General features: G+C 35.6%; 1 protein-coding gene across 7 annotated transcripts in view; it reads right to left on the reverse strand.

The window, feature by feature from the left end:
- The window catches only part of SRBD1 (S1 RNA binding domain 1), a 291329-nt gene that overhangs the window by 190640 nt on the left and 84680 nt on the right, over positions 1-16009 (reverse strand). For all 7 annotated transcript variants that reach the window (XM_053589735.1, XM_053589734.1, XM_053589738.1 and 4 more), the window contains 4 exons: positions 10684-10791; positions 6740-6897; positions 2094-2184; positions 1255-1362 (listed from right to left, as the gene is read on the reverse strand). In XM_053589735.1, coding sequence (XP_053445710.1) covers positions 1255-1362; positions 2094-2184; positions 6740-6897; positions 10684-10791 — 465 coding nt within the window. The remainder of the gene's footprint in view (positions 1-1254; positions 1363-2093; positions 2185-6739; positions 6898-10683; positions 10792-16009) is intronic.

The raw sequence follows: 16009 nt of genomic DNA on the forward strand, positions 1-16009 counted from the left end.
CACTACAAACATATCCAAGTTATTTACATTAAATTAATGTGAACAAGTTAAAAAGAAATCAAAGAAGTTGCCTAAAATGAACTGAATCAGCTATGACAAGTGCTCCTATTAGGTTCTCCAAAGGAATGGGTATATGTCTACAGTCCCCAGAAAAGGGAAAATCCACAGTATTTCCCAGGTCAACATGAATAACAAGAAGAGGGAGAGGGGAAAAAAGCTGAAGCAAACTTTTCAATCTGATCCTTTCCCTGAACCATGATTCCTGGCACCTAGAGTATGTCCCTGACCTTTTCCTAACCCTCTCTGGTTACCCTGGGATTATTTTCCTGACTTATTTTGATTACACTATTAGCACACAGACTACAACATTAAATACCTGACTCCGCCCTTCTGGCCTACCTAAACAAATCCTAGAATTCTTTCTGTGTTAGGTTTTAGGGGTTTTTTCCTTTGGTTTTATTGATCGTATTAGTCACCTACTCATCAGTTGACTATGGTTAGTTTTCTCACCAACAATAAGAGATGGTTCTTGAGCACTCTTCCCTAAAAATCAGCCATTATAACAATGTTCTCTCTTAGAATAAACCCTTCAGACCTTAATATTCTACTGCAGTTTAGAAAGGGTAGACATGGCTATTTTAGGGCCAAAAGCAAAGTGGGGAAACAATGGTGAATGAAAGCGTAACTACTATAGATGCAGGAGCTAGAGAAATTGGGTTATTCTAATCCAAAGCTGTCTATTCAGAAGTTACATATATGCCTTTATGAAATGAAAGCTTATGAACAAGGGAAAATTAGAAAAAAACATCAGAAATATTTTTAGTTCATAATAACTACCTTGGCTCTCAGTTTGAAAGGCAATGATTCACAGGCTTAAAAACTTTGGGAGAAAAAAGTTATCTATAGTTTACAGTTGCTAGCCTGGAACATCATCTTACCTATTATTCAATAGTTAACTAGAGTTCTCACACAATGTGTAACCTATAAAATTTCATGAAACTAAATGAACCCTAATGCGCTGACTTTATATAAGTTTTTGGAACACCGTCCTGGCTCTAATCACTCTTGTTTCAAATTTCTCTGAGAGACAGATACTTTACTTTACCCTGCCAAGCTCTTATGAATAGCAAAAGATGGTCTGGGGGGCAAACAAGATGTGTATCTTAAAAAGACAAGGGAAAATTCATCACAAAAAGAACTTTAGAAGTTCCCTAGATTCTCCATAAAAAAACAAACATAACCTAACATCCTTACCAGTAAACAACATCCAGTGGCACAAAGTAATTTTTCATTATCAGGTCAGCAAAGTAAGCTTCTGTTTCCCGGCAAGCAGTTCCATTTCCAATCACCACTGTACTGCAGCTTTTAGGGAAAAACAGAATAAGAAACTGAATTTCAAGGCATACTTTGAAATCAACCGGAGAGAATGTATAAAATGCACAAATACTATCTTACAATGTTCTTATGCCCTCACATATTCAAGAAAGCTATCCGTTGTTTCAAAAGGAAAACACAGATTTAGGGAGAATAAAAGATGTACTGTCCCTGATTACATATAGGAGGAACTGAAGAAATATTTTATTGTCATACTGTCTCAAGAAGAGTCAGTGTTCTTCCCATCCAGAAGGACCCAAAATTAGACATGAGTAAGTAAATTCTGGAGCTTTCTAAGCCACATTAAAGACACTGTAACTGAATTTTATATGTTGTCAATGTCTGAAGCTGCCAACTATACTATATCCATTCCTCAGATCCATACGAAAGAGAAGAAAGAAGGGAAGGGAAAGAGGGAAGGGGGAAGGGAAAAGGGGGGGGAAAGGAAGAAAAGGGGAGGACGAGGGAACCCAAACACCAAGAACGAAATGCTCACATTTGCTGATATAACCATCTTTATTTGTAAAGGTGGCAAAGAAGAGAGTAGCAATTCTCCATAGTCTCCATACGTGGCACTCTCCAGCAATTTGTACCAGCATTGTTTTATACGATTCCTTCTCTCACCAAAGCACTTCCCTTAATCCCTCCCTAAATTAGGGGCTTCAAAGGTATCTCTGGCTGTAGCACTGAAATATTTAAAAGATTACTTATTTTCATACTTGTAATCCAGCAAAAGCTTCTTTATTTTCTCTGCCTCTTGGAAGCCTTGTCCACAATGCAAGTAAACCACATCAGTATGAAGTATTTGACCTTTAAAAAAGAAAAGAATAAGCCATTTCATAAAAATATTACCAAAAGTAACATATTAATAATTTGATAAACTAAGTTGTAACAGAAAAGGGTACTGGCTTGTCTTTTAAAGTTTCCTTGCAGTCTGAATCATTCACATTCCCTAAATCGGATTCTCCCTAAGCAGACAAAAATATTTTTACTTATGAAATCTCAAGAATTCTATTTTGCTACATAAAACCATAATTAACTGGATAATATGCCATGATATCTAAAAGAGAAATGGTTTTCAGTTAACATCTAACATTAATAGTAGTAAACGCAATCATTTAATGAATATTTACTATTGTCTTATTCTATTTTTTGTTTTTAGTCTAAATTTATTTACCTTGTATAATTCTTTGAGCTGCATATTTAAAAAAATACAAGCTTTTCTGAATTGTACTACACAGAAAATATTTTATTTTTAATGAAAAATATTTTTTAGAATGTGAGGGTAACCACTTAAAGGATAAAATGAGTTAAGATACCAATTAAGAAGTTAGGGAGGCAGTGCCCATAGCTCAGTAGGTAGGGTACCAGCCACATACACAGAGGCTGGCAGGTTCAAACCCAGCCCAGGCCAGCTAAAACAACAATGAAAACCGCAACAATAACAAAAGATAACTGGGCGGTATGGCAGGCGCCTACAGTTCCAGCTACTTGGGAGGCTAAGGCAAGAGAATTGCGTAAGCCCAAGAGTTTGAGGTTGCTGTGAGCTGTGATGCCACGGCACTCTACCCCAGGGTGACAGCTTATAAACTTTCTAAAGAAAAAAAAAAAAAAAAAGAAGAAGTTAGGGAAAGAACAACTGATAATTCCAAAGAAAATAGAAAGGACGAAATAATAAAAGCAGAAATCAATGAAAGAAGACAAAAAAGTACAAAAGAAAGGATCAACATGGTTTAAAATTGAAAAGAACTTATAAGAAAAATACAAACTTCTAGCAAACCCAAACAAGAAAAAGAAATGACAGAAGACATAAATACTCCAATATTAGAAATGAAAAAAGAATATAACTAGAGATTGAGCACAGAATAAAAAAATACAGAAAGACTATTATGAACAATTTTATGTTAGTTGAGATTAAATAATGAAATGGATAAATTCCTACAAAAAAACTTACCAAAATAGACTGAGGACATGTGTGTGAGTGTAAAATTTTAAAAAGCATGTGTCCTATATAATAACTGAAAACTGATCCATCAACATATCTAGAAGAAAGTTTCAGTTTATTGTAAGGAAAGTAAGTACGATTAGACATTCTTAAAAAATCTAATAATTTAATTCATCATAGTTCAGTTTATTGTAAGGAAAGAGTATGAATAGACATTCTTAAAAAATCTAATAATGTATTTTCATCATAGTAACACAGTGAAGGATAAAAGCCATATGATACCTCAGATGAAGGGGAAAACATTGATAAAATATACTTCCCATTTACTGTAAAAATGAATAGCATAAAAAAAATTAAGGTTAACGAAACCAAAAACCCATGGCTATGCCTAATATGAGCCTCCTGTGGAAGGAAGCAGAATGGAGTATCTCATGGACCTCAAGAAGAATCCAAAAATGTTAAAAGGTAACGAAAGGTAAATACACAAGTCAGTTTGAGAACAGGAGCTAAACGAATCTAGGAGAGATATAGCATAAAAGCTGCCCACTAAAAGTTAGAAAGATTGGAAAACTCTGATCTCTGAAAGCTCTTGAAATTAGCCAGCAGAAGATCACTTTCAAGACAAAAATCCCACAATGAAAAGAAACATCTGGGAAAGACATCCAAATAGAACTAAGTAAGGATAGTAAGAGCAAAGGAAAAAGAAAGCCCAGATAAAAGAAAAGCAACAAAGAAGTAGATTCCAGAATATGAGACTATCTCTCTGGTCACATGTATTTTTCTTAATAATTTGGGAAAAAATAGAAGGAAAAAGTTCTAAAGCTAAAAAAAAAAAAAAGCTAGAAGCTAGCTAGAATAAAAGTTAGAAAACCCTGTAGTCCCAGCTACTTGGGAGGCTGAAGCAAGATAATCGCTTAAGCCCAGGAGTTGGAGGTTGCTGTGAGCTGTGTGAGGCCACGGCACTCTACTGAGGGCCATAAAGTGAAACTCTGTCTCAAAAAAAAAAGTTAGAAAACCTTTCCTGATCCAGGCTCTTCTTCTAATATTTCTACAAAAGATAGAAAAATTAGGTGGGTGTAGTGATGCACACCTGTAGTCCCAGCTCCTTAGGATACTGAGGCAGGAGGGTTTGAGATTGCAGTGAGGTATCATGACACCACTGTACTCTAGCCTGGGCAACAGAATGAGACCTTATCTTTAAAAAATTAATAAATACAACTAAGCAAGAGGAAAGGATTATGGTCAAATATTATGATTATTATTTTTTTTTGTGTGTGTGGTTTTTGGCCGGGGATGGGTTTGAACCCGCCACCTCCTGCACATGGGACTGGCGCCCTACTCCTTGAGCCACAGGTGCCGCCTAATATAATGTCCTCATAGAAAAATATACCCATAAAACAGAACCTAATATATAAGAACAAGCTTTAAAAAAAAAAAAAATTTTGACTCAATCTGCACAAAAACAAAAAAAGTAAACAAAACATGTACTCCCTATTATGGAAAGACAAAAAAGAAATAGCACTATTCCTCCCTCAAAAAAAGGGGCATTACAGAAAATAAAACAGAAGTCATAATTAGAAAATTCAGAAATGAGATAACTTATAGATATGAAAAAATCATTTCAAAAATAAAACATAAACTAAAACACCCCACTAAAACAAAAATAATAGTAAATGCCTTAAGAGAAATAGAAGATAAAAAGAAAATTTAAAAGATAAAAGGGACCATGCCTGTGGCTCAGTGAGTAGGGTGCCAGCCCCATATACCAGAGGGCAGCAGGTTCAAACCTGGCCCCGGCCAAACTGCAACAAAAAAATAGCTGAGCATTCTGGCAGGTGCCTATAGTCCCAGCTATTCAGGAGGCTAAGGCAAGAGAATGGCCTAAGCCTAAGAGTTGGAGGTTGCTGTGAGCTGTGACACCACAGCACTCTACCGAGGGTGACAAAGTAAGACTCAGTCTCCAAAAATAAATTAATTAAAGAAAAAGTTCAAAAGTGAAGAAGTTCACCAAGAAACTATAATCTACTTTTTTTAAGACCCAAACAGAAATTCTAAAATAGAAAACCAATAACTTAAATAAGAATTCAATAGATGAATTTAATAGTAAGTTAGACATAGCAAAATACAGGATCAATTAACTTTGTCAAGCAATACAAAATAAAAATGGAAAACAGAAGAAATAGAAAGGTCTAATAAGCATGTAATTAGAGATACAGAAAGAGACGCTAGAACCTCCACAAGCCATAAGTAGAATTCATACAAAAAAAAAAAAAAAAAACACAAGAAAGAAAGAAAAAAGGAATGACAGAAAGAAAAGAAAAACACACACATACACATACTTCAGTGCACAAGAAAACTTCGGAAAACCACAAAGAGAAAATCTAGCAGCCACAGGAAAAAAGACATTACCTTCAAAGGAACAATAACATTTTTGGCTGAGTTCTCAACAGAAACTATAGTAGCCATAAAAAAGAAAATAAAAATGTTAACTGCCAATCTTGAATTGTGCACTCAAAAAAAAAAAAAAATTCTTCAGAAATGAAGAATAAACAGAGACTTTTCCAGACAAACTAAAACTGAGACAATCTGTCACCAGTTGACTCATATTAATAATAGCACAGCAGGCCAAGCATGGTGACTCACACCTGTAATCCCAAATGTAATCCCAACACTTGGGATTACAGGTGTGAGGATCACTTGAGGTCGGGAGTTTAAGACCAGCCTAAACTACATAGTGAGATACTGTTGCTGCAAAAAACAGAAAGATTAGCTGAGCCTGGTGGCATGCACCTATAGTCCCAGCTACTTAGGAAGATGAGACAGGAGGAGCTCTTGAGCCCAGGAGTTTGAGGTTGTAGTGAGCTATAATGACAGAATACCACTCTAGCCTGGGTGACAGAGTGAGACCCTGTCTCAAAAAAAAAAAAGTAATAATAATGGCACTGAGTTCTTGAGGCAGAAAGAAAACGGCCCTCAAATAGAAACACAGAAATGCAGAAAGAAATAAAAACTAATAGATAAATGAGTAAATATGAAAATAATACTGATGAGATAAAATAAAAATATCTTTTAGTATTTATTATAAAACATATCTAGAGTTAAAACGTATCATATATAATAATTTATCACAATAAATAGAAGTTGATGTTATTAAGAGTCAAGTTTAAGCCTAGTTAATCCTCAGTACCTCCCTTGAGACACAAGGAAGGCTATAAATAATGGCCACATATTAAGGATTTGAATTAACAAATAACAGAATTATGAATTTTGATTCTCTGGTTCTAATATTCCTATATGTGAGACAATCATTTTCTAAGCCTTGAAAACTAACATTATTTCTAAAGCCTCATGAAAGACATGAAGTGAAACTTATAACCAACCAAACAACTTTTATACATGAAAAGCTGACAGACAACTTACTGGTAGGAGAAATTATAGCTAATTTGCAACCATGTTTATAACCAGGATCCACTCCCATTAAGGTGCGTCCTGGTACAGGGCTTGTTAAGAGGAGCTGACGAAGGTTGCGTCCAAACATCATTACCGATTCTTTCTCTGCATCTGATGTTAGTTTGGCTCTTTAGAAATAAAAGAAAAGAAAAGAAAAAGTAATTATTTTTCATTCATCAAAAATATCTACCCATTTTGCACAGTTATTCTTCACAGGAACATTTATTATAACAAAATAACTTAAGAGAGAAAACATTACAGACAAAAATCATACTGAGTCGCTAATCACAGTAATACATGATGCCACAAACAATTCTGAAGCAAACTTAATGATCTGTAATACTCATACTCCATTTTTATCTGCTCTTCATTATATACAAAACCCACAGGTATATGTGTGCATGCAAGAAAAACAAGAATATACGGATTTAGATGTCACATGGGATGTCACAAGGATATACGGATTAAAATATAAATACAAAATTAGAATGCCAAATCGATCATCAATAGTCTTCTAAAACAATATTTAGATTTACACAACTATAAATTTTAGCTCAATGTCCTTCTCATTCAGTTCACATCAAATCCTTGTGTGATACCTATAGCCAGTCCAAAACAGATATTAGTAGCCAGTTCAAAACAATACCTTATATAAATAACTTTCCAGTTTTATCCAGAGAAGTTATAAAAGTTCTAATTTTAAGACTCTCTAGGATAAAAACCTATGTCTATATTGGGCTTAAAGGTTTTCTTTAATTTTTTTTTTTTTGAAGTTTTTGGCCGGGGCTGGGTTTGAACCCACCACCTCCGGTATATGGGGCCGGCGCCCTATCCCTTTAAACCACAGGCGCCGCCCGCGGGCTTACAGGTTTTCAAAAACTAGGTTTTACACCACCAATCTACTTAACAGAAATTCTCAACATATTATCTCCCAAAATTCCTAAGAATTTATTAAAAAGCATGTCTTCACTATTTGACAAGGTAAAAAACACACACCGTTGGCCACAGGAGAATTGAGAGTACAAAAGCTATTCAAAGCATATTTTGTTATCAGTGTTAATTTAGAACTATCTACATATATGAAGATGGACACAGCAAACTAGTATTTGCTTCTCTGGCTCAATTCAGTTTCTTGAGGCTTTTCTCTTCTCTAACATTTCACTATCATTCTTCTTGTATTCAGTCAAACAAGATGAAAGATACCATCACAGGTATGTATTTCTAAATCTTCACTTTTAACTCTGTTGGGTAAGCATGTGTCATCAGTCTTTCACAGAAGGTACCATGACTGGTGAGATACAAAGCTGAAAAGATAAGATTCCTGCCCTGAAGACCACTATCTGATGGAAAAAAATAGAAAAACAAACAGAAAAGTCTAAAACAATGATTAAGTGCTATGCTGATGGAACTCACAGAAGAGAGAGCAACTAGGAAAACTTGCTAGAAGAGATGTCTTCTCAAGTAAATCAAGAAGCAAGACTAAGAGTTATGTAAACAAAGGTAGGGACAGTAAATCCCCAGCTTTGGGAAGGCAGAGAGAAGATACCCCAAACAATGGAAGCAGGAAATGTGAACTTATGGCCAGAAAGAGCAAGAAATTTCACGTGCTAAAGTAAAAAAAAAAAATAGCCAAGACAGAAAGCTATAGAGGCATGAAAAAAAAATAAAGTCAAGAAAAAAAAACAGATCACAAAGGGTCATGTATGTTCTTCTAAAGAGCATGGATTTTATCCAGGAGATAAAGAAGGCCAACTGAAGGATTTTAAGCATGAAATAATAAGGTAAAAATTTTTAAATGGCAATGTAGAATATATATTAGGAAAGACAAGATTCATCTATGATCCCAGTTCAGTGATCCAAACAAAAAATAATGTCCTGAATTAAGACAGTAATGGAGAGAAAGAAGAAAATTTCTAGATATAATAAAATATGGCAAAGCAGGAAACACTTGCTAGCTGACAAGGCAGGACTCATGAAGTAGGTGTGAAAAATAACACACAGGGGCACCGGCCCCATATACTGGAGATGGTGGGTTCAAACCTGGCCCTAGCCAATAACTGGGAAAAAAAAAAAAAAAAACAGAAAAGAAAAATAACACATGGATGAATGACATCTGACCATGACAGTCAGAGGAATAAGAAATGCAGAAGTAGCCTTTGAAAAGTATAAAAAAGAAATATTTTAAAGCATAATAAATGACTGCAAAATAATATAGTTAATGCAGTCTCTTTCGAAATACACATACATGAATGGAGAAAAGTGTGGTTAACAATGATTATCTCCAGGTAGCAAAATTATGTAATTTTTTTCTTTTTTACTTACTCTACTGATTCTTTCGATTTTCCTGTAATTATAAAAAAAAAAAAATCCTTTCTAATTAGAGAAAGCATTTTTCCTTTAAAAAAAATAAAAAAAGACACCTGGGAGTTTGTTTCCCTGCCTCGATTGCAGGCATTTTAGAAAGAGAGAAGGAAAATACTCTTGTTTACTCACTGTAACAGAAATCAGAAAAGAAATATACATTAAACAATCCCACACCAAAATGCTTACATAAAATCTTAAGTGAAATTATTCCACATGCAATGGAACTACTGAAATCAAATAAATGCAAAAATGTCAAACGCACCACTGGACATTATATGCAGCATGAGAAAATAAAATTTTTAAAAATACACAAAATATTTTAAATGAGATAACTTTTTTCCTTCATTAAGATCAGAATTCTGAGGGCTGAGCAAGGTGGCTCACACCTATAATCCCAGCACTATGAGAGCCCAAAGCGGGTGGATTGCCTGAGCTCACAAGTATGAGATCAGCCTGAGCCAGAGTGAGATCACATCTCTAAAAATAGCAGAGCGGCACCTGTATTCCCAGCTACTTGGGAGGCTGAGACAAGAGGAGCGCTTAAGCCCAAGAGTTTAAGGCTGCTGTGAGCTGTGATGCCACAGCACTCTACCAGAGGCAACAAAGTGAGACTCTGTCTCAAAAAAAAAAAAGATCAGAATTCCTTATTTTTAAATACAGTTCATTCTCTAGTACTCAAGAACAAGCAATGTTACTTCATACAAACGTGAAAAGAAATAGAATTCCAAAAGGAACAATATTTTTAGCACACATCTAGGCTCAAAAGGATCAAACAAGAGACTGAATGACTTTGATTAAAAAGAAATCAAACAATGGAGCTACATATCTTTTTTAATAGTACCTACTCACTATCTGCTCTGAATACCTCTAAAACCAATGGTCAAATCCAGCAAAACAGAAACAGACAAATATTACAAATATTACACATAAGTAGAAAGTCTACTTATGTCAGTGAGATGGCTAGAAATCTACATTGCCCAGGTACTCTTGCTGAAAGCTGTGAGAATGAAAGAATCTATAATACATAGAAAGTCCATTTACGTGGCTGTATCAATAATCTCCTAATATGCATCATTGCTGATCATTTTTCATCCAAACGACTCCCATCTGAAGTTATATTAGCTTTCTCTCTTCATAGTACTAAGTTTGTTATGTCCTCCATTGATTTCCTTATGCTTTCTTTGGCTCTCTTACCTCTAAAAACTGCCTCCAACTAACTCCTCCATTAACTTCTCAATTTGATTCTTCCAAGTAAAATCTCTTATCAATAACCATTTGTTGGCTTAGTTATTATATTGCAAGACTAGTACCACATAATGTGAAGGAGTACCAAATTAAGTGCTCAAGATTTGAAAATTATATCATAATTAAGAACTATGTTTTATGATCTTTGCTTGTGAATGCATCTACAGATTGAAATCAAAGCTTAAATAGTTGACTGATTCTGACTAAATTCTTTGGAGTGGTTAATCAACAAATATTTACTAATGTTACAATGGATACCATACATAATAAACAGTACACAAAATTAAATAAGACAAGCTGCATACCTAAACTCTCTACAGAGAAGAGGATAAATAAGGCGTTTAAAGGAATCATCTAGTGAATTATTTAAGATCTGCATTAACTCCGGCCTTGCAAAGCCACGTGGTCTCCACCTGCAAAAAAGAAAAGTCAATATTAAAACTGATGTAACAATAATGAGACTGTGAAAGGACTCCTAGAAGAATGGGAGTAGAATAAAGAAGGGGAAGAATGATGCCAACATAACATAATCCATGAGGAAAGGCTGAGGTGTCTGGAAATTATTACTATGACATCTGGATTTTTCATTTTTCAAAAATATGATCAGACATAAAACCTAAGAGAAAAGAATTTCCTCTTCTGGGATGTGTCTCCAAAGTGTTATTAATAATGGCCACAATCTCAAGGTATAAGTCATCAAAAAATTACTATAGCACTGTTATAGACTGCACTTCTCACATTCATACATTAGAGCCTTCATTTCCAATGTAATGATATTTGGAGATGCGTCTAGAGAGCTTGCACTTTTTCTCCTTCTCTATCATGCCAGAATGGAGGAAGGCAGCTCTCTGCAAGGCAGAATAAGAGCTTTCCCCAGGAACTAAATCCAATAAGGCAGCAGTATCTGCAAGCCAGAATGAGAGCCTCCACTAGGAACTCCATGGCATGGCACCTTGATATTGGACTACCCAGCCTCCAGAACTGCAAGAAAATAAATTCCTATTGTTTAAGTCACCCAGTCTATGGTATTTTGTTATGGCAGTACAAATTAATAAAGCCAAGCACTATATTCTTCCTTTCCTATTTCTTTATCTCTTCCTCAGAGTTAAAGTTGACTAATCAAAGGAGAAAACTCTGTTTTAACTCTTGCATCTTGCCATTCTGGAGTAGAACTTACTTTATTGCTCAAATCACAGTCCTTTATCAGGCAGCATATGCATACATTATGAGGAGTAAAAATGCCCCAGAACTAATTGTTGGTAGACTATGGATAAAGAATAGAAAAGTTCAAGCTAAGAGGACAAAATTAGCCCTACTCATTCTGAGTTTGCATCCATCTCGGAATCTCTGCCCTTGCTCTTCCACAGCTCTTAAATACAAACCATTAACAAAATATTAAAGGTTTCTGCTAACCCATTAACATACCATAAGGGTACTCTCATGTCCCTTACTTATCTTAGGCTAAGAAATAAACTAAATTTCAGCCAACAAATATTTATGCATTTACAATGTGCTATCCCAAAGGCTACATAATAGCAAATAACCAAATCCCTTCCTCATGTAAAAATGAAACAAGATAACAGTTTCATTTTTAAATTTGAATGAAGGTGTTTTTAGGCAGGACATACATCCTTCCTTCCACTCAAATCCATGCCACTCCATACTGTCACCTTTACTCTAAGGAATGAGGGATATAAAGAAATAGAAAATAAATGACACACACAAGTCCTACTTTAATGAGACAAGTATTTAAACAGACGTACAGAACAAATGTAAAAATGGAAATATGTAAAAGACAAAGACATAGAGAGCTCAAAAGGAGGAATAATAGCAGTATAATCCACTAGTTAAAAGTAAGATCTGACCGAGGTTGCCTTGGTTCAAATTCTACTCTACTATGTTCTCAGCAGATTTACTTAACCACGACTGTGCTACTATTTCCCCATTTGTAAAATAGAAATAAGAATGGTACCTACCTAAGTTATTACGAGTTAATATATGTAAGGGACTTATAATGATGCCTGACACATGCTGCTACCCTGTTTCCCCGAAAATAAGACAGTGTCTTATTTTAAGGTGTGCTCCCAAAGATGCGCTAGGTCTTATTTTCAGGGGACGTCTTATCTTTCCTGTAAGTAGGTCTTATTTTCGGAGGATGTCTTATTTTTGGGAAAACAGGGTATTACTATTAATTTGAAGAATCCAATATCAAGAAAGATATCGCGTAAGAAACATCTGAAATGGGTTTTAAAAATGATTTGTGGTTTACCAAGCAAGACAAAGCAATACCGGCACTCTGGGAAAAAATCCATAACATATGTGTAAGCTCAGAGGCAGGATCAAGTGTTGGGGGTACACAGGTGGTGGGGGGCGGTGAGGCTAGAAAGTATTACAGTGGCTAGATCATAAAGGTTCTTATACACAAGCTATGGAGCTTGGCCAGGTAGAAGAGAGAATATAGTCCTGCGTCCCAGAACAGTATGCTAGGAAGATAATCTCAAAGGCAGGAAGACCCTAATGGAGTGATTTTTTTTTTTTTTTAATGTACACTTTTGATGTCTGCTAGGTTCATTCCCTTTAAGTTTCCCTGTTCCTTGCAGGAAAAAGCCAGAAATTGTTTGTGCCGACTGCCCATACCCTATGGAAGCCCCTATGCTCCATTGGCTTATCTTGCCCTGCTCTGTTCTCCTCCCTGGAACAGAGTGTTGTGGTTCTATTTTATTTTCGAGGATGCTTCAATTATACACATTCAGTCAGACCCAATCCTGAAAGATGACAACTATATTCATTTTTCATATTACAGAAACTCCTTTTTGTTCCTTTTCCAGCAACAATTTCTGCCCTTCACTGGCTTCCTGGGATCTATTTACAGGCCTAGCACACTAAGTAACAGGAAATAGTATAGTGAATTCACAGACATTATTGCTTATTGTATCTATAGACTTAAAGTAAATATAATGGGTTTGCCTTACAGAATATCATCTCAAAACGTTAATTCCTCTAACTGAACAGTTAAATACCTCTTAATTAAACTAAGAAGGACCTCACTTAAACCAAATTCCACACAACACAGACTATGTAAGATGTACATAATAGGGCGGTGCCTGTGGCTCAGTGAGTAGGGCGCCGGCCCCATATGCCGAGGGTGGCGGGTTCAAACCCAGCCCCAGCCAAACTGCAACAAAAAATAGCCGGGCGTTGTGGCAGGCGCCTGTAGTCCCAGCTGCTCGGGAGGCTGAGGCAAGAGAATCACGTAAGCCCAAGAGCTGGAGGTTGCTGTGAGCCGTGTGACGCCACGGCACTCTACCGAGGGTGGTACAATGAGACTCTGTCTCTACAAAAAAAACAACAACAACAAAAAAAAAAAGATGTACATAATAAAGCACAAAATTAAGGCAGGGGCCACAAACTCAAGCACCTACAAAAATCAGGATGGTGCTATAAACAACTAACTTGTATATTTTTGACAGAGACATGTTTGTTCACCCATTACACACAAAGAAATATTCTCCACTTTGCACAGAAATAAACTCTTCTTTCCTTATATGTGAGATAAAGATAGGTTCTCCTCATGTAGCTTTCATCTTGCCACATTTAAAAGAGAACTAAATACAGGGAATAGTTCCCCTTAAATCTACTATATGAAAACAGGGGCACAATTTTAGAGAATAGAAATTTACTTATCAAGTCAAAGACACAAAGATCTACAAGCTCAAAAAGACAAGTTAAGGTCACTCTACAATCCAACTCATGTACAGAGATCTATTGAGATCATTCCCTCACTTATGTTTGTATTTAAAGAATGAATGCAGAAACTCAGATTAGTGTGGTTCTCACAAAGATAACTATTTCAGCATCTGACAAGCTTAGAAATCCTCTCATACTTTTCCTCTTATACGAGCATCATAAAATTCCATATAATGAATTGTTCAGTTACTAAATTTGCACTTAAATATTATTTCTAATACTAATACATTAGCATTAAATTCTTCCTTGTTGGGCGCCACCTGTGGCTCAGTCAGTAGGGCACCAGCCCCATATACGGAGGGTGGCGGGTTCAAACCCAGCCTCCACCAAACTGCAACAAAAAAAAATAGCCATGCATCGTGATAGGCGCTTATAGTCCCAGCTACTCGGGAGGCTGAGGCAAGAGCTAGAGGTTGCTATGAGCTGTGATGCCACAGTACTCTACTGAGGGCAACAAACTGAGACTCTGTCAAGAAAGAAAAAGAAAGAGTGAGAGAGAGAAAGACACAGAAAGAGAGAGAAAGAAAGAAAAGAAATTCTTTCTTGTTACTGATAATTAACTTAGGTCATAAAATTTACATTTCAATCATTCTTTGACCTAATTATACAGTGCTTTATATTATTTTTTAATTATTCCAGTTTTATTTTAAATGTCAAAATTAGTTATTTCATTTGCTTGAGACAATTTAAATCATGTATAAAAATACAGAGACGAATCTTAACAAAATCCTAAAACAAAATATATATTTAAACCAAGTTTCTTATCTTTACAAAACAGTAAAAACTAACTGCACCAAAAAAAGCACATAGAAAAATATAATGCTTAAGGATTTGAGTGTTTTCTTCTCAAATATATGGAATTAACATTTAGGTTACTTAAGTGTTCACATTACTTTAAAATCCATATATAATGTAGCAAATATATTAATTATACCATTTTCTTTCACTTAATAGCTTATTCGCTGTACTAGAAGCTCTGTGAAGGGTTATCACTTAATGAACTGTGCACATTAGAATCACAAATTTTGAACTCTTGGTGAAAGGTACATAAAAATGCTAGGTCCTGACACAACGAACAGATATAAATAACCCAAAAGGTGGTATATGTCACATAATGATGATCTTAACTGAGCACCATAGCTACCTTTTGGGCAAGTGGGTCCCATAGTCTCATTACAGAAAAAGTTTCTGTCGAAGACACTTGTTCTCTGGAGTTGATTTAGAAGAAATGTATAGAATTGGGTATGATTTCTTACAAGTTTTCTTTTCCAATCTGCTTGCAGTTTCTTTCTCTTTTTTTACTTCTGTTTTAATCTTTGATCCAGCAACTAACCTGGGAGAGTTGGGAGTCTTTCCAGTTCTTTCATTGAAGGGTTCACAGTCACCTGGAACACCTCTGAATTTCAGACATTTATTTCCTTCTCTAGTGGCATATCCCTAGGCAGATTTTTGTGAGAAGAGAGGCTGACTAGTGGCATGTCTGTAGACATCAATTTTTCTAACCGCAAAAAATGGTATGGTATCTCCTACTAATTCAAGACAGGACTGATTATTAGGACTAAATTATTAGGACAGAACTGTGTCTCCTCTTTCTGAAGTGGCAATCTATAAGCTTCACTGCCAGCACACATCTTTAGTGGTGGTTATATCCACAGGCAGCACCTCATGCCTCTTCTGAGTGCAGGTACTTCAATTGTCTCCTCGGGTTCATTCTTCAGTTTTAATTCATCTAATTTAGCTCTCAGTTTCATATCTTCACTTTCTGAAAGCTGAAGGCATCTTTCATTGCAAAAAGTTATTTTAAGTTATCAAGTATTACTTATCTGAAGTAAATCTGTACAGTAAGTATTATCTTGCAGAGCACCAGAACTGGCTGAAAGCTTA

Source organism: Nycticebus coucang, chromosome 4 (genome assembly GCF_027406575.1).
Source record: "Nycticebus coucang isolate mNycCou1 chromosome 4, mNycCou1.pri, whole genome shotgun sequence".
Taxonomy (NCBI): Eukaryota; Metazoa; Chordata; class Mammalia; order Primates; family Lorisidae; genus Nycticebus; species Nycticebus coucang.